This window comes from Eubalaena glacialis, chromosome 14, assembly GCF_028564815.1.
Source record: "Eubalaena glacialis isolate mEubGla1 chromosome 14, mEubGla1.1.hap2.+ XY, whole genome shotgun sequence".
NCBI lineage: Eukaryota > Metazoa > Chordata > Mammalia > Artiodactyla > Balaenidae > Eubalaena > Eubalaena glacialis.
In genome coordinates, this window is record NC_083729.1 from 36,579,896 (window position 1) to 36,605,812 (window position 25,917).

Consider the following 25,917-nt stretch of genomic DNA (forward strand, 5'->3'; position numbering starts at 1 on the left):
CAGCGGGCAGCAGAGACAGGTGAATTTTCTCGCCTCACCCTCCCTGGGGCGGCCTCAGCCGAGGAGCCAGAGGCAGACAGTCCCGCCTGCCCCTCACCTGGCCCTGGAGCCCCTCCTCAGGCCTTCCCAGTGGCGGGCCTGGGGTTTGGCCGTGGATGCCATTATCTGATGTACCTTTAGCCAGAGTGTGTCTGTGTGTTATCTCGGCAGCGGGCAGAGCACACAGCCCGTGTTTGCGGGAGGGCTTGCCAGAGAGGAATGCTGGGAGCCAGACCAGATGTTGCCTGGCTCTGGGAGACAGAGAACGTTGGCCCTGGCCGGCAGTGGTGAAGTCCAAAGGAAGCTGCAGGGACGGGCGCAGACGCCACTGGGCCCCATGGCTGAGGAGGCCCCACAGGAGACAGGGCTGGGGGACAGGGCTGCTCCCCAGGATGACTCGGTGAGTGATGGGCAGTCACCACAGTGCTGGAGGGAGGGGGCGCATTGGACCTTTCTCTCCCTCAGGAACTTGCGGTCCTAACTCACCAGCAGGACCACAAGGAGAGTGAGGACGTGATAGCAGGACGCCACTTCCTGGGCATCAAAGGGCTGAGAGGAGCGGACTCAGGGGCCAGGGGGTGGTGGGGGGCCTCTGAGGTCACTTCCTAAGACGTGCTCCTACAGGGAAATGATGTCCTTGTTTGCGACCTGAGCTGATCTGGCTTCTTTCCAAATGAGGCTCCATCACGGAAAGGCGCTCACACCTCCCGGGGACATTGCAGTGTCTCCTCTGTCCGTGTGGCTGTCAAGCTCAGAGCCTCAGTGGCAGCAAACTGATGAGACACGATGGCAGAGGACTCTGTGGGAACATCAGAATTTATGCTCCAAATACAGCAGGCGGTCGTAAGATCCTGGAGAGAGCTGGAAGGAATACACGACACGAGGGGGCCAAGAGGTACAGGGTCTCTGCCCTCATTTTACATGAGAAATGTTTGCCTGAAAAATGGCCTTTGACTGAAATCAGGCTGTGGGTGGGGTTTGAAGCAAGAAGTGAAATTGGAAGACAGAAAGGAAGCAGATGCCCACCCCCCACCCCCGCCTCATGCCACTGTCCCTTCTGTCTTCTCTGGCTGTGAGTGGGCTGAGGGGTGGAGACAGAAAGACATGAAGGGCTGAGGGCTCCACACCACAGGAAGGGCCACAGGCTACCTGGACTGGCCTTGAGTGACTAGGACCTGACTTCAGCCAGGGCCCAGGAACCCACCGCTCCCAGCCAGCTCTGCAGCCACAGCAGGTGACCAGCTGTGCTCTGGGACCACCCCATGGGGCCAACCGCTGCCGGGAAAGGACTCCTAGGAGCCGTGACTGCAGTGCTTGCTCACAGCCTGAACAGGAGACAAAGTCCCCCATGGCTTCGGGGACACTTTCTAGAAGGTCTGACAATTCAGCCACCACCGCTTGGGATGCAAAAACTGCCCGAATCTGACATCCAGGAATGTGTGCAGGCCCTGCCATTTCCAATTGCCTTTTCTCCACTCCCGTTATTCAAGGTGCCAAGCGACAGTTTACCCCTAACATTTATGGAGCCTGGAACAAGAGGCTGAGGGCTATGTACACTATGTCGAGATATTTAAAAGTTATCAGTCAAGTTAAAAGCTATTAAATAAAATAGTTTTTATCCCCTTAGCTTGACATACCTTCTTCACAACGTGGAAGGCCAGGTGTAAGTTGAAAACTTCTAGGATTTGTGGCTTCCAGCCCAAGCCACAGCCTGTCTCCCTTATCTGCCCACACCCAACGCCACACAGGACCACACACACCCTTACGTGGTCGCCCCATCCTGCCCACCCACATTCCATCCATACCCTCTGCAAACAAATGCCCCTCTGGCCTGGGATGCCCAGGAGGATAGGCCTGGGACGAAGTTCATGCAGCCCTGGGAGCGGGCTTGTGGCCACCTGCACAGGGCATTCTGGGGTCGTGGGTACGCAGAGTGGCAGGTGCCCTCGGCCCACAGGCTCCTCAGTGTGTGGGCAAAAGCCTGGCCAGAGGAGGACAAGAGGGACCCAGGCCTCAGTGTGGAGTCCTCAGCATGACACTGCTTCTCCAGGGCACGGGGCTCCTCATCTTAGAGCAAGGAACTTGGGTTCTGCGCTCCCTGAGTTTCCTTCTCCTCTATGCTTCTGACTCAGGAATTTGATCAGAAGTTAATACAAGGAGAAATTACAATGTAGCCCAGCAGCAGCCGAGCTGGTTACCTACAAATAAACCTGCTTTTGCTTTTTTGGGTGTCACCTGTCAGAAATTCAAGTGATGTTCTGACAGTCATACTGATTAAGATGTCAGCCGAATAGATATTTAAGCATTCGAAAAATACAGAGAGTTTGTCAAAACCTCAGGAAGGCTCTTACAAATCCTTCCTGGGAGCCAAGGAAAATATTTCAAAATGGAACAGAGGTGGTCCCCAGCCTAGCCACGAATTCTCTTCTTCTGAAAGTTGAGCGGTCTACGCAGCTCTGGATGGCACAGGCCCTTGATGGTGGCTGGGGCCCCTGGCTGGCCTGCGCCTGCCGACTTAGCCCAGGGTGAAGGGGGGTTGGAGAAGCCGAGGAGCAGGGAGCATGCACCTCTCTCCTTCCTTTTATCTGTCTTCCCATCTGACACCTCTTTCCCCAGGGCCCCAGCACCCTCCACCTTCTCCAAGCTCCCGCCTGGAGAGCGGAAGCCTCTAGGCTTAAGGTCACCGCCACATATCGTCCAGCCCTCCTTTCTCAGCAGCACCTCCACCTCCAAATCTAACCTGGGGAGATTCTGGCCCAGGTGTTTGTTGCAGAAGCAAATTCTGAGCTAACTCACACCTTATACAATTGACTAGTGTTCCTCCTGCAGATATTTACCTTTTAAGAACAAACAAGCAGGATGCATGTTAGCCCAAATGAGTCTCTCAGCAATGGACAGACTTTCTGATGGTTTAACCAAATACAAGAGGAAAACTAGGCAGTGGGAATGCTGGTTGTGGAGGTGGTGACTGAGGGGCAGGGCTGCAGGGCTGACCGCCAGAATCCAGAACTGCCCATGACCTCCCCACCAGCTTCATTCTCCATCTCTGAGGGCGTGACCCTCTCGCCTCCTCCACCTCCACCTCCGGCTCCTGCAGCTGGGGGTGGAGGTGAGAGTGGAACTCTGGACTTGTCCTCACAGACACACTCTCTCAACTTGAAAACATATTTTGAAATATTTCAGACAAAGCAGTTTAAAGAATGGTGAACTCCCATACCCATCACAAATTACCAATAGCTTTGAAGCCCATCCACTCCCCCTACCCACCATGGACCCTTCCCTCTTGTAACCCTTCCTATACCCCAAAGACAGTCCTTCTGCTGACTTAGCTGTTGATCTTTCCTATGTTTTTCTATATAATATAGGATCTTTACTGTACTAGTTTAAACATTAAACAAGGTAAGTAGCTATGGTCTGCTGTTTCCACACTCTCCCAGAACTCTGGGGGCTACTCACAGTGAGCCTGCAGCAGACTGTCCCCCGTATTTACTTCCCCCCACTTCCATTGGTCTCAATGTCCTTTTTAAGGACCTTTTACCTCCAACATTGCAGGGATGCTTTGACAAAGACTGCTGGATGTTATTTTCACAGAAGCCACAAGCCATGTTGTTTTCACATAAAGCACACATGGACGCTGTGGAGACAGTGAAAATATAGCCTGATCGGGTGCTCAAGGTCAGCCCGCCTCTACGTCTGGCCTGTCTTGCTCCATCCTCATCACCTGTCTCATCCACTGAAATCTAAGCTTCTCAAAGACTGTCCTTTTCACAGTCACACCCCAAACTCCAAGACTAAAGCATGATGTGGGCCCCCATAAGTATTTGTTGGATGCTTGATTGACTGATTGAAGGAACACATCAGTGGGGGAATGGCAGCTCTGAGGGAAGATCGGAATCAACAGGAACTTGTTATCAACAGGAACTTATTAATGAATGCGTACTTTCCCCTGCACTACTGCAATGGAAGAAAAATTGAATATGTTAAAAAATAAAAATAACAGAAATCTTATGACGCAGGTTCTTCCTTGCTTGGGCCTCAGTGATGTAAATGATTGAATTGATAGAACAGAAGGAATTCAGATCTGCAGGTGGTTAATATCATTCGACGTTATCAGCTGATACCATGAAACATTGATTTGTTTGATGTACATTCAAATAAAGCAGCACTCCAAAAACAGCAACAAGATGGTGGTGAGGATGATGATGACAACAATGGTGATGACAGGGACTTCCTCTAAAATCTCCCAACAGCATTTTGAAGAGCTTTGTTGTGAAAAATCCTTACCAAGATAAGATGCAACTTTTCTAATGGTAGTGTCTTCACAAGTACTGAGCACTAGCTTGTTGACAGCTGTCTTCCTCTCACATGCTGGGTATGGAAAGTCTGTTTGGCATCAGGAGATACTAAGCCAGATGCAGAGAAGAGAAAGTTAAAGGCCAGCCCCCAGCTCAGGTCTTCCCTGAGCACGGAGGCTCACAAAGCTCTCTCCAGTCCAGGGTCTGGGTCTTTTCCACGAGAGACCTGCATTCAGGTTCCAGCAGCCTGTGGTTGAGTTTCTCTGGGGCCAGAAGCCGTGCTGGAGGGAAGCCCCAAAGCTCTCTCTGCAGGGAAGAGGAGCCCTGCCCCCACGGATGCTCCTGTCTTCTCAGAGCCCTTGGGCTCCTCCTGCAAATCCATCTCTTGTCCACTCGGGATCTCACCCACGCTAGCTCCTGCTCTCACCTCTCTGGGTCTCCTCTCTCTGTTTTCTCCTATGTCCTCCTCCTTCTGAAGGAGCCCCTCACCTGTCATGTCTCCCGGCAGGGCCTCCAGGACAGCGTGTTCTCCTCTGAAAGTGACAACAGCCTGTACTTCACCTACAGTGGCCAGTCCAATACCTTGGAGGTCCGAGATCTCAGCTACCAGGTAGAGGCACACCTGAGTGCAGGTGGGAGGAGCAGGCAGGGAGGGCCAAACAATTCCCCAAGTGGAAGGGAAGGGTGAACCCATCTGGGGGCCTTCTGCCCCTAAGGACAGAGTCCAGGCCACAGTGACAACTCACATTTTGGGTGCAAGCACCACGGAGATTTCCCTCAACTACACATATTGGAGCTGGAGGTTGACAGGCATGAAAAAGAGAATGAGACCTTTGTTAAAACATAAAGCCAACCATGTGAACCCGTGGGAAAAAAATCTCTAAAACTCATTTTTAACTTTATATTTTGAAATAATTTTAGACTTTTGAAAAAGTTGCAAAAATAGTGCAGAGTTCCCATATACACTTTGCCCACCCTCCCCTAATTTTAACATCTTGCTTACCCATAGCACAGTGATCAAAACTAAAAAATTAACCATGATATAATACTATTAACCAAACTACAGACTTTATTCAGATCTCATCAGTTTTATATACATATATATATATATATATATATATATATATATATATTTTTTTTTTTTTTTTTTTTTGGTAAAATGTACTTCCCTGGAGCTAATAAAATATCAGAGTGCAAGGACTGCTGCCCTTTCAGAGGCTCTCAGGAATCTCCTGGTCAGATTCAAAGATCCCTATTTCCCACACCTCCCCAGGGCCAGATACCAGGTGGCCCAGGCAGAACATGCTGAGACCTGGGATGGTAAACCTCAGAGGCCCAAGTCTGGCTTCCTGGGGAAGTGAGTTAGAACAAGCTGACAAGCCACACCATAACCTTTCTCTGCTCTGCCACTTACTAGCTGTGTGAACTTGAGCAAGCTACTTCACTGCTCTGAGCCTCATCTGTAAACAGGGATTATAACAGTACATATGTTATAGTAGGTTTGCAATGAGGACTGAATAATGGATATAATAAGCAGATGAATACAATGCCTTGCACACAGTAAATGCTCGGTAAGTTATTAGTAAATTACTATTAAATAAAAACATTGTTTTGCTCCACGTTGTGTTTTTTTTAATTTTTTTATGTTGTGTATTTTTTTTTTTTTTTTTTTAGGCTGCATTGGGTCTTTGTTGCTGCGTGCGGGCTTTCTCTAGTTGCGGCGAGCAGGGGCTACTCTTTGTTGTGGTGCGCAGGCTTCTCATTGCAGTGGCTTTTCTTGTTGCAGCGCATGGGCTCTAGGCATGTGGGGTTCAGTAGTTGTGGCTTGTGGGCTCTAGAGCGCAGGCTCTGTAGTTGTGGCTCACGGGCTTCGCTGCTCCGCTGCATGTGGGATCTTCCCAGACCAGGGATCGAACCCATGTCCCCTGCATTGGCAGGCGGATTCTTAACCACTGGGCCACCAAGGAAGTCCCTCCATGTTGTGTATTTATTTCTGTTCTGCTATTACACATGCTTCCCAAGTCTTCTCTTCAGACTTGGAAATGGCAGCTTCAGGTTCTCAGCATGGTGGGGTCCACCTCCATGTTTGATAGAACCTGAGTGGGGGAACCCTCAGGCCTGTTGTGTATCAGCAGGAGGATGTCTCCTGGAGGGCGCTGAACAGAAGTGAAGCTCTCTGAGGAACCTTTTCATGTCTCCCCACAGGCGGACATAGCCTCCCAGGTGCCTTGGTTTAAGCAGCTGTCTCACTTCAGGATGCCCTGGACATCTCACAAGGACTCTTGTGAGCTGGGCATTCAGAATCTGAGCTTCAAAGTGAGGAGTGGACAGATGCTGGCCGTCATAGGGAGCTCAGGTACCAATAAGGGCAAAGAGCGGGGCAATGGGTTCTCTCTCTCCTGGGATGCAGAGTGGTCCCTCAAACAAACAGATGCTCTTCACAGAACCCTTTGCTGACCAGTAGAATAATATAGCAGAATGATAAGAGCACAAGTTCTGTGTCTGACAGCTGGGTTCAAATCTCAGCTCCTCCATTTACTAGCTCTCAGGCAGTCACTGCCCTTATGAATCATGAGTGGGCCTCTTACAGCTACAGCCAGAGTTTTGGTCCTTCATTAATATCAAGGTAAGGCCTTTCCAAGAGCATCATGCAGCTTTGGAATTGAATGTTCTTTCCAGGGGACTCCTCCACCACAGGAAGCACTCATTGATTGCTCCCCCTGAATCAGCTTCCTGTTTTGGTCAAACAGTGGGTAGGCACACCCCCTGCCGCAATTCACTTCTCAGATACCCCAAGTCTTAGCTCAACCTCCTACCATCTGCAAAGATCCAGATTTTTGGAGTGCTTCAAAAAGTCACTTCTGCAGGCCAAACTTAAAAGTGTAGAATGCCAGAACTGGAAGGGGGCTTGGAGAACAGAGTTCATTCCCTTCCACTGTATTCTACCTTTCTTTCTCCTGACCAGCCTGGAAGCATCTTTAGAGGAGGGTTTTCAAATTACCTAGTTCTCAATATTGCTAGAGTATCTTCCTGCCCCATACCACTCCCCCTTCATCTGACAGATGAGAAGACCAAAGTTTAGAAAAGAGGAATGATGTCTAAGGACATACATTTAACGCGGAGCAAGAACTAGAACTCTGGTCTCCTGGTTCTCAGATGATGAAACAAATTCAACTGATTGAATTTTAAAGATCTTATTGACTTTATTCAACGAGTCATGAATTGGGCAGCAAACCATCTGGCAGACAGAAAGTAGCACTGGAGAGCTGTACAAAATGAAAGACTTTCATAGGCAGAAGGAGGTAGGACAAGGAAGTTATTCTAGCAAAGGGCTGATTGTTTTAGGCAAGGTCACCTTCCTTTGGGGGACAGTTGGGGTCTATCAGTGCTGACCAGGTAATGTCAGATGGGCTGGTTAAAGATTCCACTCCCGGGAGAGATTGAAACTGTAATTAAGTTAGGTATTAAGTCTCAGTCCGGTGGTGTGGGGCTTAGGACAAGTGACTCCATTTGGGGTTTGCTGTTTCTTTCTTTCTTTCTTTTTAAACACAGATCAAGGCATTTCTCCCTTACACAGTGTTAGGGGGAGCACTTTATACCTTTCAATTAATAATTTCCAGAAGTAGAGATTACTCAACTTTTTGAACATTTTAGTCTTTAGTCTTCTGATGGGGAAGTTCTGTTTATTGTCTAACCGAAATTCAATTGCGACGATGTGTACAAATGCACTTTGTAACTGAAACAACTCCGACAAATCAAGTCCCGCCAACTTCTGGTCCTGCCCCTGCAATTCGGATCTAAACAAGAAAAATGTGGAAACTTCACAGGCCAATTTTGTTTTTGTCTGTAACACCTGGTGGCTTTTCTGGTTACACCTACTTTTTCTCATGAACTGAGAGTCGAGCGGACACGTGGGCCTTTCTAGGCACTTCCACAAAGCTGAGAGTCATCACTGTTAATCCTGGCCACACACAGCCCTGCAGCTGTTAGCATCCCTGATCTGCAGTTGAAGAAAAGGGAAGTCGGGAGAGGCCAAGCAGGAATCACAATGAGCGTCTCCAGAACTTTCGACTCTAGGCTCAGTGTTGCTTAGCTGCAGGTTTACTTGGCTGAAATTATTTAGATGATTTCTTAGAAAGGTTTACCAATTATACCACCTGTGATCTATATTCCACTCACCAAAATTATAATAGTAAAATGAAATTAATTAAAACAGCCCCCCAGGCATTTTAGCTTCTTCTACAGAATCAGCAGTAGTGCCAAAGGCGTTTTCCAATGAATGAATTTACTGATTTGGAGATTCCAGCCATTTTATAAGGGTCTTGCATGCCTGTGGGTGTTTTCTCCTGGTTCGCGGAGGATTTCCCCAAATATACTTGGCAACCTCCCCTGGAAAGGCTGCCCACACCTCCCACGGTTTTGTTTAGGAAATGTAGTTGTCCTGCTCCCTGACTGGGAATCCTAAGTCCCTATAAATGTTAGCAAAGTCCCCTGCGCTCCCAGAGCCTGGATCCTATGATGTCCAAGGCTGAGCCGGGAGCAGGGCCAGAGCCCTCCCCTCTGGTTTCTTTCCTGGCTATTTTGTGCCACCTAAGTTCTCAGATACCTTGAATGAGGTACACCTAGGAGGCAGTGTACAGGTCCCCTTCCACCCTGAGAACCTCCGGTGGGTAAGCAGCAGGATCACCGGGGAGGCCTCTGGAACTCTGTTTATTGCACTGGGGGCAGGGGGCTGCCTGCAGAAGGCCTGGACATGTGGCAAGGAAGCGCTGCTACACTGTGTATTGGAGTTTTCCCTGTTTAAAACTACTTGAAAAATTGGCCCTCCAAAAGGAGTTTGCAATAAGGAAACCAAAACCCCACCTGGGGGAATTGGACTGAGCTATTCCCAGCACCTTTGCAAGAAGGCCTTCTCAGAGCCTGAACCCTATTTGCATTTACAGTTCAAATGGCTGCCAAAGAAAGAGTCTCATGGAATCTCATGGAACCTGATCCAATCTGACACTTACTTCCCCAAATTGATAGCAATCAATCATGTCATTCGGAAGTGGATGGTGTTAATTTGCGTGTCATGGATCCTTTTTTTTTTTTAAGAGTGGAAGGTACTACTGAGAAAAATAAGAGTGCAGAGGGTGTAGAGAAATTCAGAACCCATATGTACACTGTACTGTAGTTTTAAAATCATTTCCACATTTATTACTTCTCTATTTTTCTCCCTTTCTGAAAATAGGTTCCAGTTTTGCATTTTTAAAAGACACCCTATTAATTCTCCAAAATTAGTTCTTCCCACAATGCCAGCTTCTGAGCCAAATGATGTTTGAATGATGAAATGTTGCTGGCATGTTTGCCAGGCAAAAATAGTTAAGCTTCACAGTGCAATTAACACCAGCCTTGCTTGGAGGACTGGGGGTGGGCATCGCTCCAGGCATAGGCAGTCATGCGGCAACTAGGACTCTAGCCTTCTTCTGTCACGCAGCCACAGGCCGACCTGGCCTGAACACCCCGCACTCCCCAGGATGCTCAAGTTGGCTGCCCCAGGCAGGTCTGAGAGCTGTGCCACCTTCCCTAAGGGCTGGTTACATCTGCAAGGACAGAGCGGTCTGGGGTGGCTGGAGAGTGCACGGGCAGCAGTGGCTTCCAGGCTGGCCCCCGCAGAAGCTCCGCTCTCAGGGATACTTCTGGTGGCTTCTCAGGCTGTGGGAGAGCCTCTTTGCTGGATGTGATCACCGGGCGAGGCCACGGCGGCAAGATTAAGTCAGGCCAAATCTGGATCAACGGGCAGCGCAGTACGCCCCAGCTGGTCAGGAAGTGCGTGGCCCACGTGCGCCAGCACGACCAGCTGCTCCCCAACCTGACCGTCCGCGAGACCCTGGCTTTTGTTGCCCAGCTGCGCCTGCCCAGAGACTTCTCCCAGGCCCAGCGCGACAAAAGGGTAACTAACAGACCCCAGTGACCCCCAAGGAGCCATAACACCCTTCCCCTCCCCGTCCCTCACTCCCTGCCTCAGGGTCCAGCCACAGGTCAAGTCTGAGCAACCCAGCTCACCATCTGTCCATCCGAAAACGTCTACAGTGTGCTCAGCCCTGCCCCTCCATCCCCCGTTTTCCTTTAAAGTCCCATCTTAGCCCCAAATGTGTGATGAATATTCGCTTACTTGTTTTCCGGTTCTCCGTGCGGGCAGAAAGCCAGGGCATGGCCACGTTCCCAGTAAATGGTGCCGTGCTCGGCACGTGGGAGCTGCTCTGGATGTGTGGAAAGAATCAGGGAACAAACGTTGCATCAGGGAAATGAAGGCTGGCGCCGTAAACCCAGGCGTCTTTCCACTGTGGGTCACCACAGGCCTGGCCGCGAGCAGGCCGGCGCAGCCCTCCTAAACCCGCAGGCCCCTGCCTCCCAGGTGGACGACGTGATCGCGGAGCTGCGTCTGCGGCAATGCGCCAACACGCGCATGGGCAACACCTACGTGCGGGGCGTGTCCGGGGGCGAGCGGCGCAGAGTCAGCATCGCAGTGCAGCTGCTGTGGAACCCAGGTGAGGCCGGAGGGGCCTGCACCGCCCGCCTGGCTTAATCCGGTCCAGCCGGAACCCTGCCCCTTAACCAGGCTTCTCTTTGTTGGGAAGGAATCCTCATCCTGGATGAACCCACCTCTGGGCTCGACAGCTTCACGGCCCACAACCTGGTGAAAACCCTGTCCAGGCTGGCCAAAGGCAACAGGCTGGTGCTCATCTCCATCCACCAGCCTCGCTCCGATATCTTCAGGCTGTTTGATTTGGTCCTCCTGATGACGTCTGGCACCACCATCTACTTGGGGGCAGCCCAGCACATGGTCCAGTATTTCACGGCAGCCGGCCACCCCTGTCCCCGCTACAGCAACCCTGCCGACTACTATGGTGAGCCAGCCAGGCCAGAGGCAAGGAACAGGGCTCCCCTACACCCCGAACCCCGCCAGGAGAGAAACTCTCAGAAGCTTCAGGAGAACAGGACCGAGGATGGAGACAGGGGGGCAGATGGGGTGTATTACAGGCTTCAGTTTGCCAAGCATCAAATGCTAGGAATGGGGGCCTGAAGAAAGCAGCTTCTGACATAGCCACCCTTGTGTGCATGACAGATAAGAACCTTCTGAGAGCTCCAAACCAGAGGAGATATAATCCAAGAGAGTTTGGATCAGTTTCTAGAACTGTGGTCTTTATTCAGATTCTGTAGGGAAACAGGATATTTGAGGTCGGAAGCCACCAGGAAATCTTAAAGCCGTGCTCTGGTTCCCCCACAAAGGCAGGGAGCCCAGAGGCTCTGGGTGGTGGAGGGGGACCCAGGGCCCAGGCCAGCTCAGGGATTTTTGGTGGTCTTGGCCAATGAATCGCTAGATATGAAAATTGCGGTCAGCACCAGAGATGCCTTTCTGCTTGGGGTCCTGAGGCCTCAGCATATGGCCCTCAATTCTTGTGGGGACAGTTGCCTTTCCAGGTGCCCACCCTGAAAGCAGGTGCCTGGATCCTGAGTGCTGAGGAATGCTATGGCTGCCGGACAAGCTGCGTGGTTGTACCAGGGCTGGGGAAGCAGCAGCTGTGGCTTGTCCCAAACATAGGTCACCTGGAGCCCAGCCTTCCTCCCAGGATGGCCTGGCGTAGCAAGGGCCTCCCCAGTAAACATGATGACAAGGACCAGCTCCTTCAGGGCAGACACTGTGCCCACAGGTGCCAAGCACCAGAGGGTGTCCCTTTGACCCTCACAGCCCTGCCAGGCCACGGTCATCTTCATCCTTATAGATGAGAAAACTGAAGTCCTTATAGTCAGGTGGCAGAACTGGGCCTCCCACCTCCCAGACCAGCCCCTCCCAGACTCCAGGCCCTGCTGCCCACGCCTTCCTCCCAGCATCTACCCTCCAACCCTCCCCTAGGAGGACAGGCCACTCTCTCTGGCCCACCAGCCCTAGCCCTCTGCACTCACTGCCACTGTGTGAGCTCACCTAGAGGTCACCCTCCCTCCCTGTGCCCACGTGCCAGCTTGGCTCCCTGCCAGTGTGTCATCCTCTGGCCGGTCATCCCCAGATAAGGGGGTAGAGGGCACCTGCCAGCCTGGCCATTGGGAACAATATGCTGTAACCCTAGAGAGAAGTTGCCAGAAGTCAGGTGGCCAGATCTGAAAAAAAAATTTTTTTCTTTTTCTTAATTTTATATTATTATCATTTTTTGGTGGCGGGGGGAGCTCTTGCCCACAAACCCTGGGGCAGATGGCCCTCACGGATCCGGGCCGCACGGTCTGGCAGAGAATCTGGCGTTTGAAGCTAGGGCCCCGCACACTGAAGGGACCTTTCATGGTTTACAAGGCCTCTCCGAGACGTTATCCTGCCTTGAGATGTGTCATGAAAATGGGAGGAGGGAAGAAGCAGAGAGGTTAAGAGGAACCCCCTGCCCAAGGGAGGGATGGAGGGAGGAGAGGCCTAGGAAGGCCCTGGCTGTGACTGGCGGGTGTGCCCTTCTGGCCTTTCAGGGGCCCCGGGAGAGGAGGGCTGTGGTCTGGGGCTACCAGGTGCTGCCAGCGGGGTGACATGGAGGTGGTGTGGCCCAGCCTTGTTCTCCAGCTGGTCGTGCTGGCTCCCTTCTCCCGGGGCAGTGAGAATTATACTTAATATTTGGCCAGACCCTGGCACCCTCCAGCCAAAACATTCTTCCCTTTTGGGCAGGCTGCTTGGGAAGCCAAAGGGACTAATTCCCATTGAGAACTAGAGCTGCCGGGAGCCAGACTGCTCAGCCTCCCCGTGGCCGGCCCGCCTTCTCCCCGTGGTAGGCACACCCGGGAGGCTGAGTCCTCATCACAAGCTTCTTGGACGGCTGGAGTTGGAGCCAGGGCATAACTGTGCTGTGGCCTTGGGCTCCAAAGGCCCAAAGCCTCCTTCTCTGTCCTGGGGATGTCCCCATAATAAGCCTGCTTGGTGGGACCAGTGCCAGTGTTCACTGGCCCTTCTCCCGAGGAAGGCTCTCTGTAGACATCGGGGACAGCCCTGGGCATCTCTCGGCCTCTCTCTGCTCTGACTGTCACTTCATGGTCCACTCTCAGAGGGTGGGGAGCATGTCCCGGGGGCCCCGGGGGCTGACCAGCATCATGGGCTGTGAGCACCCGTGGGGCCTGGGTCGCCCTTTGCTTACAGTGGACTTGACCAGCATCGACAGGCGAAGCAAAGAGCAGGAAGTGGCCACCAGGGAGAAGGCTCAGTCCCTTGCAGCCTTGTTTCAAGAAAGAATACGTGGCTTTGATGACTTTCTGTGGACAGTGGAGTCAAGGGAGCAGGGTGTGGGCACTTACGTGCGGAGGTAAGGCAGCCAGGTGGCCCTGCGTGGAGAGCGCCCTGCAAAAGGTGGCCACCCCCAAGCCCCCATAACACTCTCTGTCTCCTGACAGCCCGGCTTCCCCGAGGGACACCAACCCCTTACAGACTCCCACTAAGCTGCCTGGCCCCCTACAGCAGTTTGACACGCTGATCCGGTAATTGTCTGCCATTTCATCACACACACACCCACACTCCCCAAAAGTCTTTGTTGTATCATATTAAGCCCTTTGGAGCAAAAGTGAATTTGAAGGAGGAATTTGAATTTGAAGAGGCAGAATCATTTGAAAAAAACCAGCACCAGCCCTCCATGTGCTACAGAGCACTCCTCTTACTTTGATTCTTTAAACAAAATCAAAATTTCCTTGATAGCCAGATGCTCGTGGAAATCACCCAGAATCACTATGAAAAATTCAGTCGATACAGGAGACCCTCAAGTGGAAAGGGAAGGTTCCCTGATACACCAGCCCTCAGAGAAAACCAGACCTGAGTGTTTGGTGTGAGTCTAAGATGTTTCCATGATGCACATAACCATTTTAATACATAAATGGGCTCATACGTGTTGTTCCATAACCTTTTTTTTCCCCCCCCCACTTAGAATAGCGCCTCTGCCTCTCATCTGGTTAGGTCTTCCTCAGGGTTTCCAAATCTAGCCATAATTCATTTACCCATTAAGTCCATATTGATGGTCAGATCACCTTCAGTCATTTGCTATTACAAGTAACTCTATGATAAACATGCTTGTACGTACACCTTTACACTCTTGATTGGTTATTTCCTCAGGATAACTTCTTTAAATAAAATCGCAAGGCGATACATTGGTGATAAAAGTCACAATCCTTGACTGAGTACCTACTGTGAGACAGATGCGTTCATCGATTTTCTCATTTGATACCTCACAGTAACTGTGAGGTGGGCACTGCCCTCCCCATTGTACAGAGGAGAAAAATGAGCCTTACAGAGATTCAAGGACATTGCCAGGGTCACAGTGCTGGTGCCTATTGTCCCCTTGGCACATCTTTATTCTGTTTTTTAAGTCGTCAGATTTCCAACGACTTCCGAGACCTGCCAGCCCTCCTCATCCACGGGGCAGAGGCCTGCTTGATGTCCCTGATCATCGGGTTCCTCTACTATGGCCATGGAGCCGTCAAGCTCTCCTTCATGGACACGGTGGCCCTCTTGTTCATGATCGGAGCTCTCGTCCCTTTCAACGTGATCCTGGATGTCATTGCCAAATGTGAGTGTGGCCTGCTCTCCATGACCCACACGTGCAGCAGCATCGGCCATGCTATGAGCTGGTCCAGGGCCGGCCAGAGTTCCTCTGAGCTCCTGGAGAAGACGGGTTTGCTGAATAATTTCACCGTGACTGTGAAATAAAAGATTATGGTTGTTTTTCAAGTTCGAACATTAGTATTAGTATGCAAATGAGAACAAATTACCAAGGAGTCTGAGGCATTCCTGTCCTAGCAGGAGTTACACTGACAGCAATGCAGAACTCACAAAATTACAAACATCTAAATTAGGATCTAAAATTGCCTGTTTTTAAAAAAAATACATGACATTGAGGCAATAAAACTATTTTTAATTGTACTAAGAGAGACTCAGAAACAGAGACACTGTAAATTAATTTCACTTTTTCAGTCTCCTTTTCTCCCCTTTCTAGGTCACTCGGAGAGGGCGTTGCTTTACTATGAACTAGAAGATGGGCTGTACGCTGCGGAGCCATATTTCTTTGCCAAGGTGACTGGTCAGGCCTGAGAGTGAGTGGCCACCCTGGGTGGGAGGAGGAGCAGAAAAAGCTGCTCCACATTGTACAGAAGTTACAGGGAAGCGTTTTGCTGAACTGTGGGGCCGTGCATCATCTGTGGTTACAAATGCCACGTTGCTCAGGGGAGTTTCAGAGACTTGATATTGTTTAAACATTTACCACAAGGCCAGGACTATGGACCAGAAATGACGTTTTTCTGGTCATCAGAAACCTAACAAAGAAGAGGTGGGAAACACCTAGCATACTTCACCTCTCCAGTCTCACCATGTCCCTGGGAAGCGGGTCAAGCAGGTGTGACTGTCCTCATTTCAAGGAAGCGGAGGCTCAGAGAGGTTATGTGGCTGTCTCAAGGCCACACAGCTACCAGGTCTGGGCAGGCAGGGTGGGGACTTGAAACCAGGTCTTAGGAGCTCTGAACTGCCCCAGAGGGAGCACATGACATCTGCCGGGGGAAGCCAGCAGTGAGCTCATGCTTGAGAGTCCCACACACCCGCGCCCACCAGCCCTCCGTGCTGCAACCCCAATCAAACCACCAGGAGGGAAGGTTGGTGTCACCGGGGGCTGCTGCTTTTGAACATTTAAAGAACAGTAGCAGATGAAGGCATTGGCTCCACATCCTCGCAAGGGCTGTCCTTCGCAGATCCTAGGGGAGCTTCCCGAGCACTGTGTCTATATCATCATCTATGGGATGCCTACCTACTGGCTGACCAACCTGCGCCCGGGCCCCGAGCCCTTCCTGCTGCACTTCCTGCTGGTGTGGCTGGTGGTCTTCTGCTGCAGAACCATGGCCCTGGCCACCGCCGCCCTGTTACCCACCTTCCACATGTCCTCCTTCTTCGGCAACGCTCTCTACAACTCCTTCTACCTCACTGGGGGCTTCATGATAAGCTTGGACAACCTGTGGACAGGTGAGGCCTGCTCCCCTCACCTGGTCAAGCTTTTTGAGGCCTTCTGTGGCTGGATCAGCCTGCTTTCCCCTGGAGATGAGAGCTCATCCCTTAGGTCCAACTCAAAGCTGGCCCTTCTGGGAGCAGGTGCCAAGGGAGTGGCTCTACGCAGGGGGAGTGGGACGTGGTGCAGATGGCACCTTCTCATACAGCCCGGCCGACACCCAGGGGCCACCCTTGACTCTCCCTCACCCTCCATGTCACCAGTGAGTCAAGTCAATTCTGCCTCCCGTGTCTTTCTGAAATGTCCTCTTGCCTTATTCCCCCCACCCTGGCCCCTATCAGCCGATCTTGGGCCACTGTGATAGTCCGGTATCTGTGACCCTGGTTCCTCCATGTCCCTCTCAACCCTCACCCATGCAGCGCGAGCTTCCTAAGGTGCAAATCCAGCCACTGCTTTCCTCGAGTGCTCCTGGGGCTGCTCATTTCCTGCTGCCTCACCCAGCTCTTCTGAAGCCCCCAAGACACTCCATGCTCACACGATGGAGCCTGTGCATCCCTTCTCTATAGGAACTCCACTCCCTACCATCCACAGGCCTTTCCTGTCCTGTGCGGTCAGGGTTCGTTCCTTCCTCCTCCTCCCTGAACCATGATGCCTCCGCAGGGTCAGGGTACAGACTCAGTAATCTCTGGTTTGGGGCTGCTGAGTCTCTCCAGTCCGTAAGCTATGTGAAGCTGAGCACATGCTGGACACCTGATGAAATTACTCTCTGGGGTTATTACGGGTCAAACATGTGTGATCCTGCAGCCACTAGGTCCCTCTGCCCCAGTCCACGTCCCGAGCTTCCTCTCTGCCCGTTCACCCTTTTGTTCTCACCCCCACCCCTCCTTGCTCCCTCAGGGGACTTGCTGTCCTTGGGTCAGAGCCACCATGGCCACTCTCCAGGCTCACTTCCCAGGGAGCAGATGATTAGACTGTGTGAGTAATGTGACTCTCACCGCCTCCAGTGCCCGCGTGGATTTCCAAGGTGTCCTTCCTCCGATGGTGTTTTGAAGGGCTGATGCAGATCCAGTTTGGTGGGCACACATATCACCTGGCAGCTGGCAACATCACCATCCCTATCCCGGGAGACACGGTAAGGAGCCAAGGCCTTGGACGCTAAAGAGATGGCAGCCGTCTGAGCATGTTCTTAATGAGCTCACTGATGTCTCTGTCCTCAGATCCTCAATGCCATGGGCCTGGGCTCATACCCGCTCTACACCATCTACCTCTTCGTCATAGGCATCAGTGGTGGCTTCATGGTCTTGTACTATATGTCCTTAAAGTTCATCAAACAGAAGTCAAGTCAGGACTGGTGATTCATGCCCAGACTCCTGCCCACCGGTGGGGGATTCGAGAAGGCCCTTCCGCTGCACTCCCTCCCAAGGAGCTCCTTCCCAGGCACAAGGAGGACCGTGAGAACACAAAGCTCAGCTACATCCTGTCCACAGTGCTGCAGTGGCACAGGCTGGCCACAGGATGGCAGTAGAATAAAGACAGTCGAAAGATATTTCTGAGCCCCGGCCAGAGCTTGCGATTACTGGGAATGTGAAAACCGTACTTGGGGAAACCTACAATGTCGCTAATTTATTTCCTTTTGATATGTATTTGCATAGGCAACTAATACAAGACAGGAGCAAATTAGATATGAATCGAGTAGTTAGGCTATGCGGAAACAACAACATAATAGTTAGTGGAATATTTGGCCTCATCTTCCAGGGTCCTCAAACTCTGTTAAGCCATTCTCAGTACAGAAAAGGACCTAAAACATACCAGCGAGGTGCCATCCCTTCTTTTTGTGTGAGGTAATGGGCTCCAAAAGCCAAACTCAACAATTAAATATTTACTGAGCAATTGCTCCACACCAGGTTCAGGGCAAAACACTTTATTTATGTGGATCACATCATTAATTTCTCCGTTAAAACAACCCTTTGTGGTGGACAGTATCCTGTTTTATAGATGAAGAAAGAGAGGCACAGAGTAATTGTTTGCTAAGTAAGGTCACAGGGCTACTATGTGGTGGAGTCATGGGGGGTCAGAAAGGCCTTCGAGGCCTTTAGGAGTTAGTGGGCAGAAGGCAAGTCTGAGCCACTGTGAGGCTTGGAAGCCAAGGAAGGCTCCAGAAGATGAAGAGGTTTATAGACACTGTGTCAGCTCAGCCAGGACTCTTACAGTTGCATCTCACTGGCCCTGGCTGAGTCTCAGAACCAACCTGGAACCTTTCACAGTGGCTTGGTATGGGATGGAGCAGGCCCAGATCACATGCTTCATGCCTGAGCCTTGAGGACAATCTGACCCAAAACAGGTGCACAGAAAGCAGGCAGGGAATGATCCCCAAAGGAAAACCAGAGTCTGGAACCAAAGGAAGGGGGAAGGTGGATGTTTAAGAGGCAAAGAGTGAATGTTCTCCATGGGTTTCCTAGGCCCTTGCTACTTTGAGTGCGGTCGCTGGGCCAGCAGCATGGGTGTCGTCTGGGAGCTGGTTAGACTGACAGAATCTCAGGCCCCACCGAGACCCACTGAATCAGAATCTGCTTTTTAAAAAGATCCCCAGGAGATTGGAATGCACATTCAGACTTGAAGAGCAGTGCTAGCACACTTCCCTTATACAATACAACCATCAAACTTGGGATATTCATGTGGTGAAACTGTAACACTGCACATGTGTCACTTTTATATCGCCACCATCCAAAGGGCAGACATCATTCAAGACTCACTTACTTTGGCTATTTTGGCTATTGTGAGTCTTGAATGATGTCTGCCCTTTGGATGGTGGTGATGTAAAAGTAACACATGTGCAGTGTTACAGTGCCAAAGCAATCTTGAAAAAGAAAAACAGAGCTGGAGGAATCAGGCTCCCTGACTTCAAACTATACTACAAAGCTACAATAATCAAGACAGTATGGTACTGGCACAAAAACAGAAATATAGATCAATGGTACAGGATAGAAAGCCCAGAGATAAACCCACACTTATATAGTCACCTAATTTATGACAAAGGAGGCAAGAACATACAATGGAAAAAAGACAGCCTCTTCAGTAAGTGGTGCTGGGAAAACTGGACAGCTACATGTAAAAGAATGAAATTAGAACACTCCCTAACACCATACACAAAAATAAACTCCAAATGGATGAAAGACCTAAATGTAAGATCAGACACTGTAAAACTCTTAGAAGAAAACATAGGAAAAAGACTCTTTGACATAAACCACAGCAAGATCTTTTTTGACCCACCGCCTAGAGTAATGAAAATAAAAACAAAAATAAACAAATGGGACCTATTGAAACTTAAAAGCTTTTGCACAGCAAAGGAAACCATAAATGAGACAAAAAGACAACCCTCAGAATGGGAGAAAATATTTGCAAATGAAACAACAGACAAAGGATTAATCTCCAAAATATACAAATAGTTCATGGAGCTCAATATCAAAAAAACAAACAACCCAGTTAAAAAATGGGCTGAAGACCTAAATAGACCTTTCACCAAAGAAGACATACAGATGGCCAAAAGGCACATGAAAAGATGCTCAACATCACTAATCATTAGAGAAATGCAAATCAAAACTACAATGAGGTATCACCTTACACCAGTCAGAATGGCCATTATCAAAAAATCTAGAAACAATAAATGCTGGAGAGGGTGTGGAGAAAAGGGAACCCTTTTGCACTGTTGGTGGGAATGTAAATTGATACAGCCACTATGGGGAACAGTATGGAGGTTCCTTAAAAAACTAAAAATAGAACTACCATATGACCCAGCAATCCCACTACTGGGTATATACCCTGAGAAAACCATAATTCAAAAAGAGACATGTACCACAATGTTCATTGCAGCACTGTTTACAATAGCCAGGACATGGAAGCAACCTTAGTGTCCACCGACAGATGAATGGATAAAGAAGATGTGGCACATATATACAATGGACTATTACTCAGCCATAAAAAGAAACAAAATTGAGTTATTTGTAGTGAGGTGGATGGACCTAGAGGCTGTCATACAGAGTGAAGTAAGTCAGAAAGAGAAAAACAAATACTGTATGCTAACACATATATATGGAATCTAAAAAAAAAAAAAGGTACTGATGAGCCTAGTGGCAGGGCAGGAATAAAGACATAGACATAGAGAATAGAGTTGGGGACATGGTGGGGAGGGGGAAGCTGGAGCAAAGTGAGAATAGCATCGATATATATACACTACCAAATGTAAAATAGCTAGTGGGAAGCAGCGACATAGCACAGGGAGATCAACTCAGTGCTTTGCGAAGACCTAGAGGGGTGGGAGAGGGAGGGTGAGAGGGAGGCTCAAGAGGGAGTGGATATGGGGATATATGTATACATATGGCTGATTCACTTTGTTGTACAACAGAAACTAACACAGTATTGTGAAGCAATTATACTCCAATCAATATGTATTAAAAAAAAAAAAGACTCACTGTTCTGACAATGTCCTTCATAGCAAAAGGATCCAGATCAGGATCAAGCATTGGATCTAGTCATCAATTCTCTTTTAGTTTAGAATAATCATCAGCTTTCCTTAACTCCCATGACCTTGACACATGAAGATTTTGTAGAATGTATCTAGATTTGGTTTGTCTGATATATTTTCATGATTAAATTCAGGTCACGCACCTCTGGCAGGAATATCACAGAAGAGATGTGCTTTTCTCATTACATCCTATCAGTGGCGCATGATTTCGATTTGTTCCAAACTGATGTTGTTCACTTTGATCACTTGATCAAAGGAGTACTTGCCAGGCTTCACCACAGTCAACGATTTTCCCTCCTTTTGTAATTAATAAGCATTTGTAGGCAGGTATTTAGAAACTGTGTAAATGGCCTATTCCTCATCACTTTCCATTAATTCATTTTAAAATTTATATCAATATCAACTTGTGGTTTCCTGGTTTCTTCCATGGTTGTAATCTTTTACCATCATTATTAACTTGGATGTTCAGATTGTCCCTGATGTGGCAATGGGAGCCCATTCAAGCTGGCTTCTGCCTCCTTTGACAGGTCCCCATCATTCTCTGAACACTTTCACAACAAAGTGTTTCAGGCTCATCGTGTACTTTCCCAACCCCTAGTCATGGAAGCAGACATTTCTCTAAAGAATCTTGGTTCCTTTCAGTGGAAAATGGTATTTAGAAGCCAAGATCTGAGTGATAAGTATGCTCATTGGTACTGGGGCATTACTGCTCCCAGGCCCTCTCAGTGGACAAAGCTAGGGACTATATGCATGTATATATATGTTTATGTGTATACGTGTGTATGTATGTGTGTACAGACATACACACACAGACACATCTGTCCAAATTTTTATATATATAAATATATTTTTTCCCCACATTGATACATCCAATTCCAATCTACCACCACAGAGATGAGTCTAGTTTTTTTTCCCTTTTTGCAATTACAACTCCCTCCTCCAATTGTAAGAAACCTGGCTTCCACTAGCCTTAATATTTTCACTCATTTAATTAACCTCCAATACGTAACCAATCTCCCAACTCCACTGCATGCCTTCCCCTGTGTGGACACCTTGCTAAGGCTCTAACTCCCAAATCACGTTGTCCCTAAGTCTGCAGAGGTGTCCTCCTCACCCTACTCTGGCCCACTACTCTGGGGTGAGTTCTCCCACCCCAACTCACACCCCACAGCCACTCCCAACCACAGTGTGGTCAGCTAGTGGCTTTAGGCCTGAATGGAGAATGGAGAAGGAGGAAGAAGACTGGGTTTTTTCTTTAACTCTCCAGTGATTCCAGAGTGGAGTGAGAGTTGACAGCCACTGAGGTACATCATGTGACGTCATGAGTGTTAGAACCATTCAGTCTTTTCTTCCTTTCTTTCTTTCTCTCTCCCTCTCTTTTTTCCCTAGAGCAGTGGTTCTCTACCTTGGAGCTTTAACAGATGCCAATGTGGACCCACCCCCAGAGATTGGTTCCACTGGTCTGTTTTAAAAAAAATGCTCCTCAGGGCATGTGAGGCCAAGGAGAAGAACCACTGTTCTAGAGGCGTGCACACAGTTCAGTGAGCCCTCCCTGCATTAGAAGGGTAGAGATCTGCTTCTGTGTAATTACCACAAACAGGGGTTGTGAAGAGAACATAGGAAAAACATTCTTGGACATAAATCACAGCAGTATTTTCTTAGATCAGTCTCTCAAGGCCTAAGAAATAAAAACAAAAATAAACAAATGGGACCCAATCTTTTGCACAACAAAGGAAACCATCAATAGAATGAAAAGACAACCTACAGAATGGGAGAGAATATTTGCAAATGATGCAACTGACAACGTGTTAATATCCAAAATATACAATCAGCTCATACAACTCAACGACAACAACAACAAAAAACCCAATCAAAAAAATGGGCAGAATAGTTATTTATTTCATAAATAATGGACATTATTTACAAAAACAGGGAGCATGCTGGATTTGGCCTGAGGCTGTAGTTTGCAGACCCTTGGTCAACGGGCACATGAAAATATGCTCAACATCACTAATTTTTAGAAAAATTCATAACAAAACTACAATGAGGTAGCACCTCACACCGGTCAGAATGGCTATTATCAAAAAGTCTACAAATAATAAATGCTGAAGTGGATGTGCAGAAAAGGGAACCCTCCTGCACTGTTGGTGGAAATGTAAATCGGTGAAGCCACTGTGGAAAACAGTATGGAGGTTTCTCAAAAAACTAAAAATAGAGCTTATTTTGATCCAGCAATCCCACTCCTGGGCATATACCCAGAAAAGATAAAAACTCTAATTTGAAAAGACACATCCACTCCAACATTCATAGCAGCACTGTTTACAATAGTCAAGACATGGAAATAACCCAAGTGCCCATCAACAGACGATTGGTTTAAGAATATGTGGTGTATACGTATACACAACAGAATATTACTCAGCCATAAAAAAGAATGAAATATTGCCATTTGTGTTAGGAAACTGTTGACCGAAACCACCCACCTTGGCCAGGCACAATAATAACTGCTCTATGAGTTGTCTCACAATAGGAGGTCCTGATAAAGAACTCGGTGCTGCCACCAAAAACTAACCAGGAGAATTCAGGAGGGGCCAATAGGAGGGAGGAGACGCCAGTCCATAATATGTCCTGCCAAATTCCTAGAAACCCTCACAATGGAATCCATCTTGGCTGAGAGATGCACATGCCACCAGGAAAGACCCGGAGTCAGACCACATATGGGCACAAGGAAGATGATTGGCTAGAAACAACCCAGAAACTAACCCCATTACCATAAAAACTGAGACTGCGAGTCACATGGCAGAGCAGTTCTCCTGGGTTTCCTTACCCTGCTGTTCTTCACCCAGGCGGCCCTTCTCAATAAAGTCTTTTGCTTTGTCAGTCCGTGTGTCTCCTCAGACAATTCACTTCCCAGTGTTATACAAGAGCCCACTCTCGGGCCTCGGAAGGGGGTCCCACTCTGGTAACATTTGCAGCAGCCCAGATGGACCTAGAGAATATCATACTAAGTCAAGTAAGTCAGACAGAGAAAGACAAACATTACATGATATCACTTACATGTGGAATCTAAAAAATAATACAAATGAACCTATATACAAAACAGAAACAGACTCATAGACATAGAAAACAAACTTATGGTTACCAAAGGTGAAGTGGGGGGTATAAATGAGGACTATGGGATTAGCAGATACAAACTACTACACATAAAATAGATAAGCAACAAGGATGTACTATATAGCACAGAAAACTATATGCAATATCTTGTAATAACCTATACTGGAAAATAACCTTAAAAATATATATATATATATATATATATAAATGAATCACTTTGCTGTACACCAAAAACTAACACAATATTGTAAATCAACTATATTTCAATTGAAAAAAAAAAAAAGCAGGGGTTGCAAGCTTTTCCCATTAAGGGTCAGATAGCAAATATTTCCTTTGCAGGCCATATAGTCTGTCGCAAATACCCAAGTTGGCTGTCGCAGTGTGAAGGCGACACAGACAACTCTGAAGTATGGGTGGTGTGGCTGTGTCCCAGTGAAACATTATTTATGAAAACAGGGAGCATGCTGGACTTGGCCTGAGGCTGTAGTTTGCAGGCCCTTGGTCAACAGGTAAAGGTTTTGAAATTGGCATTTTAAACCCTCCAATTTCAAGTTGTGCTACTGACGGGGAAATTTTAATTTAGCAGAAAATAATTACCTATATTAACTCAAATATTTCCTGAGGTGATTTTTTTAAATGGCTTCCGTTCCTATAAAGATTATTTAAGACACAATCATGCCCTTGGTCAAGCTGATCTCCCTGGTCAGGCTCACAGAAGTAGATCTTGCATTTGTTTTCTTCTTTTCTTCCACGCTCTTGTTTTGATCCCAGATGAAACAGCTAGCAGCAGTGCTATTTAAAGCTACACCAATCCAAGTGTTAACTACAGACCTGGGGCTATAGGGGTTTCTACTGAGACGCACATTAGTCACTTGGCAGAGTTTAGCACAGCTGCCCTGAGCCACTCTCCTTTGGGTCCAGTCATGGATCTGGAGCACCGAGCAGACTCCGAGGAAGAGAGTGAGAGAATGGGATGCTAGGATGCAGGAGTGAGGAAGCATCTTACTGGTGGATCTGTGCTTATTTGGAAAATACATCCCATGCTCATGCCTGAAAGAAAGCATCCTTATTTGCAAATAGTCTAAACTAGGTAATTCAAATCTCATCTGTCATTTGTTTTTGATAAAACAATTGGTTCTTCTAAACTGGCCAGGGGATAGAGCAATATCCTGTCTTTTTTCCATGGTCTGCCTGAGACAGCCTGGGCGGAGGCAGGCAGATGGAACACAGCCCATTTTCTGGTGGTGGCCCGGGAACAGCCGTGCATGTGGTGTTAGCAGCTAATAGTTAAAACAACGATGTTTTAAGCGGTGGGTTAAGATTTTAATACACCAACTCAAAGGATGGATAACACTTCTCAGCTTTCCATGTAATAGTCCTCAGTTATCGTTCGTGCGGTGGTCTTGTCTTTTCGTAAAATTGGAGGTGTTCCTTTTTCCCCCAAACTCTAAAAAGCTCTATGGCCCCATGTTAAAAATGAAGCTTTGTTTCTGTTGATTCCACTCTTGCACTGTGCTTGTACTCAGCTCGAGGTTGTCTGATTTCATCACACATTTGAGAGCCCTCTTCCTCCTGGCAGCAAATCCGGAAATGCTAACATGTGGGCACACAGGGTTTGAAAGACTTCTCAGCTCTCAACCCCCAATATCCTAGCTCTGAGCTAAAAAGTGGCACCTCTATCTCCTATAAAGACATTTGTGTGTGAGGAAGAAACCCCCCAATGCACACAAACCATACATCTCAGAAAGAACATGCCTTGGAAAGGGGGACAGGTGATGTGCCCATTGATTCAATCAGTGATGCTCATTGGGCACCTACCAGTGCCAGGCTGTTCTAACTGGTGGGGCTGCAGAGCACTGGGAGAGCGCAAGTTCTTGGGGGAGGAAACTACAAAAACAAGTAAATAATTAAGAGAATCTCAGCAAGTGCACACAGGAGGCAGGGTTGGTGAGATCTATTCTCTAGT

General features: G+C 48.5%; 1 protein-coding gene across 1 annotated transcript; it reads left to right on the forward strand.

The window, feature by feature from the left end:
* The first annotated feature begins 376 nt into the window (after positions 1-376).
* ABCG8 (ATP binding cassette subfamily G member 8) lies at positions 377-17,673 on the forward strand. The gene is made up of 13 exons (XM_061211374.1): positions 377-439; positions 4,843-4,944; positions 6,540-6,690; positions 10,028-10,266; positions 10,732-10,864; positions 10,955-11,224; positions 13,483-13,645; positions 13,734-13,817; positions 14,697-14,896; positions 15,323-15,399; positions 16,068-16,335; positions 17,323-17,450; positions 17,536-17,673. Exons 1-13 carry the CDS (start codon positions 377-379, stop codon positions 17,671-17,673), a joined length of 2,016 nt encoding a protein of 671 aa, XP_061067357.1.
* The last annotated feature ends 8,244 nt before the right edge of the window (positions 17,674-25,917 follow it).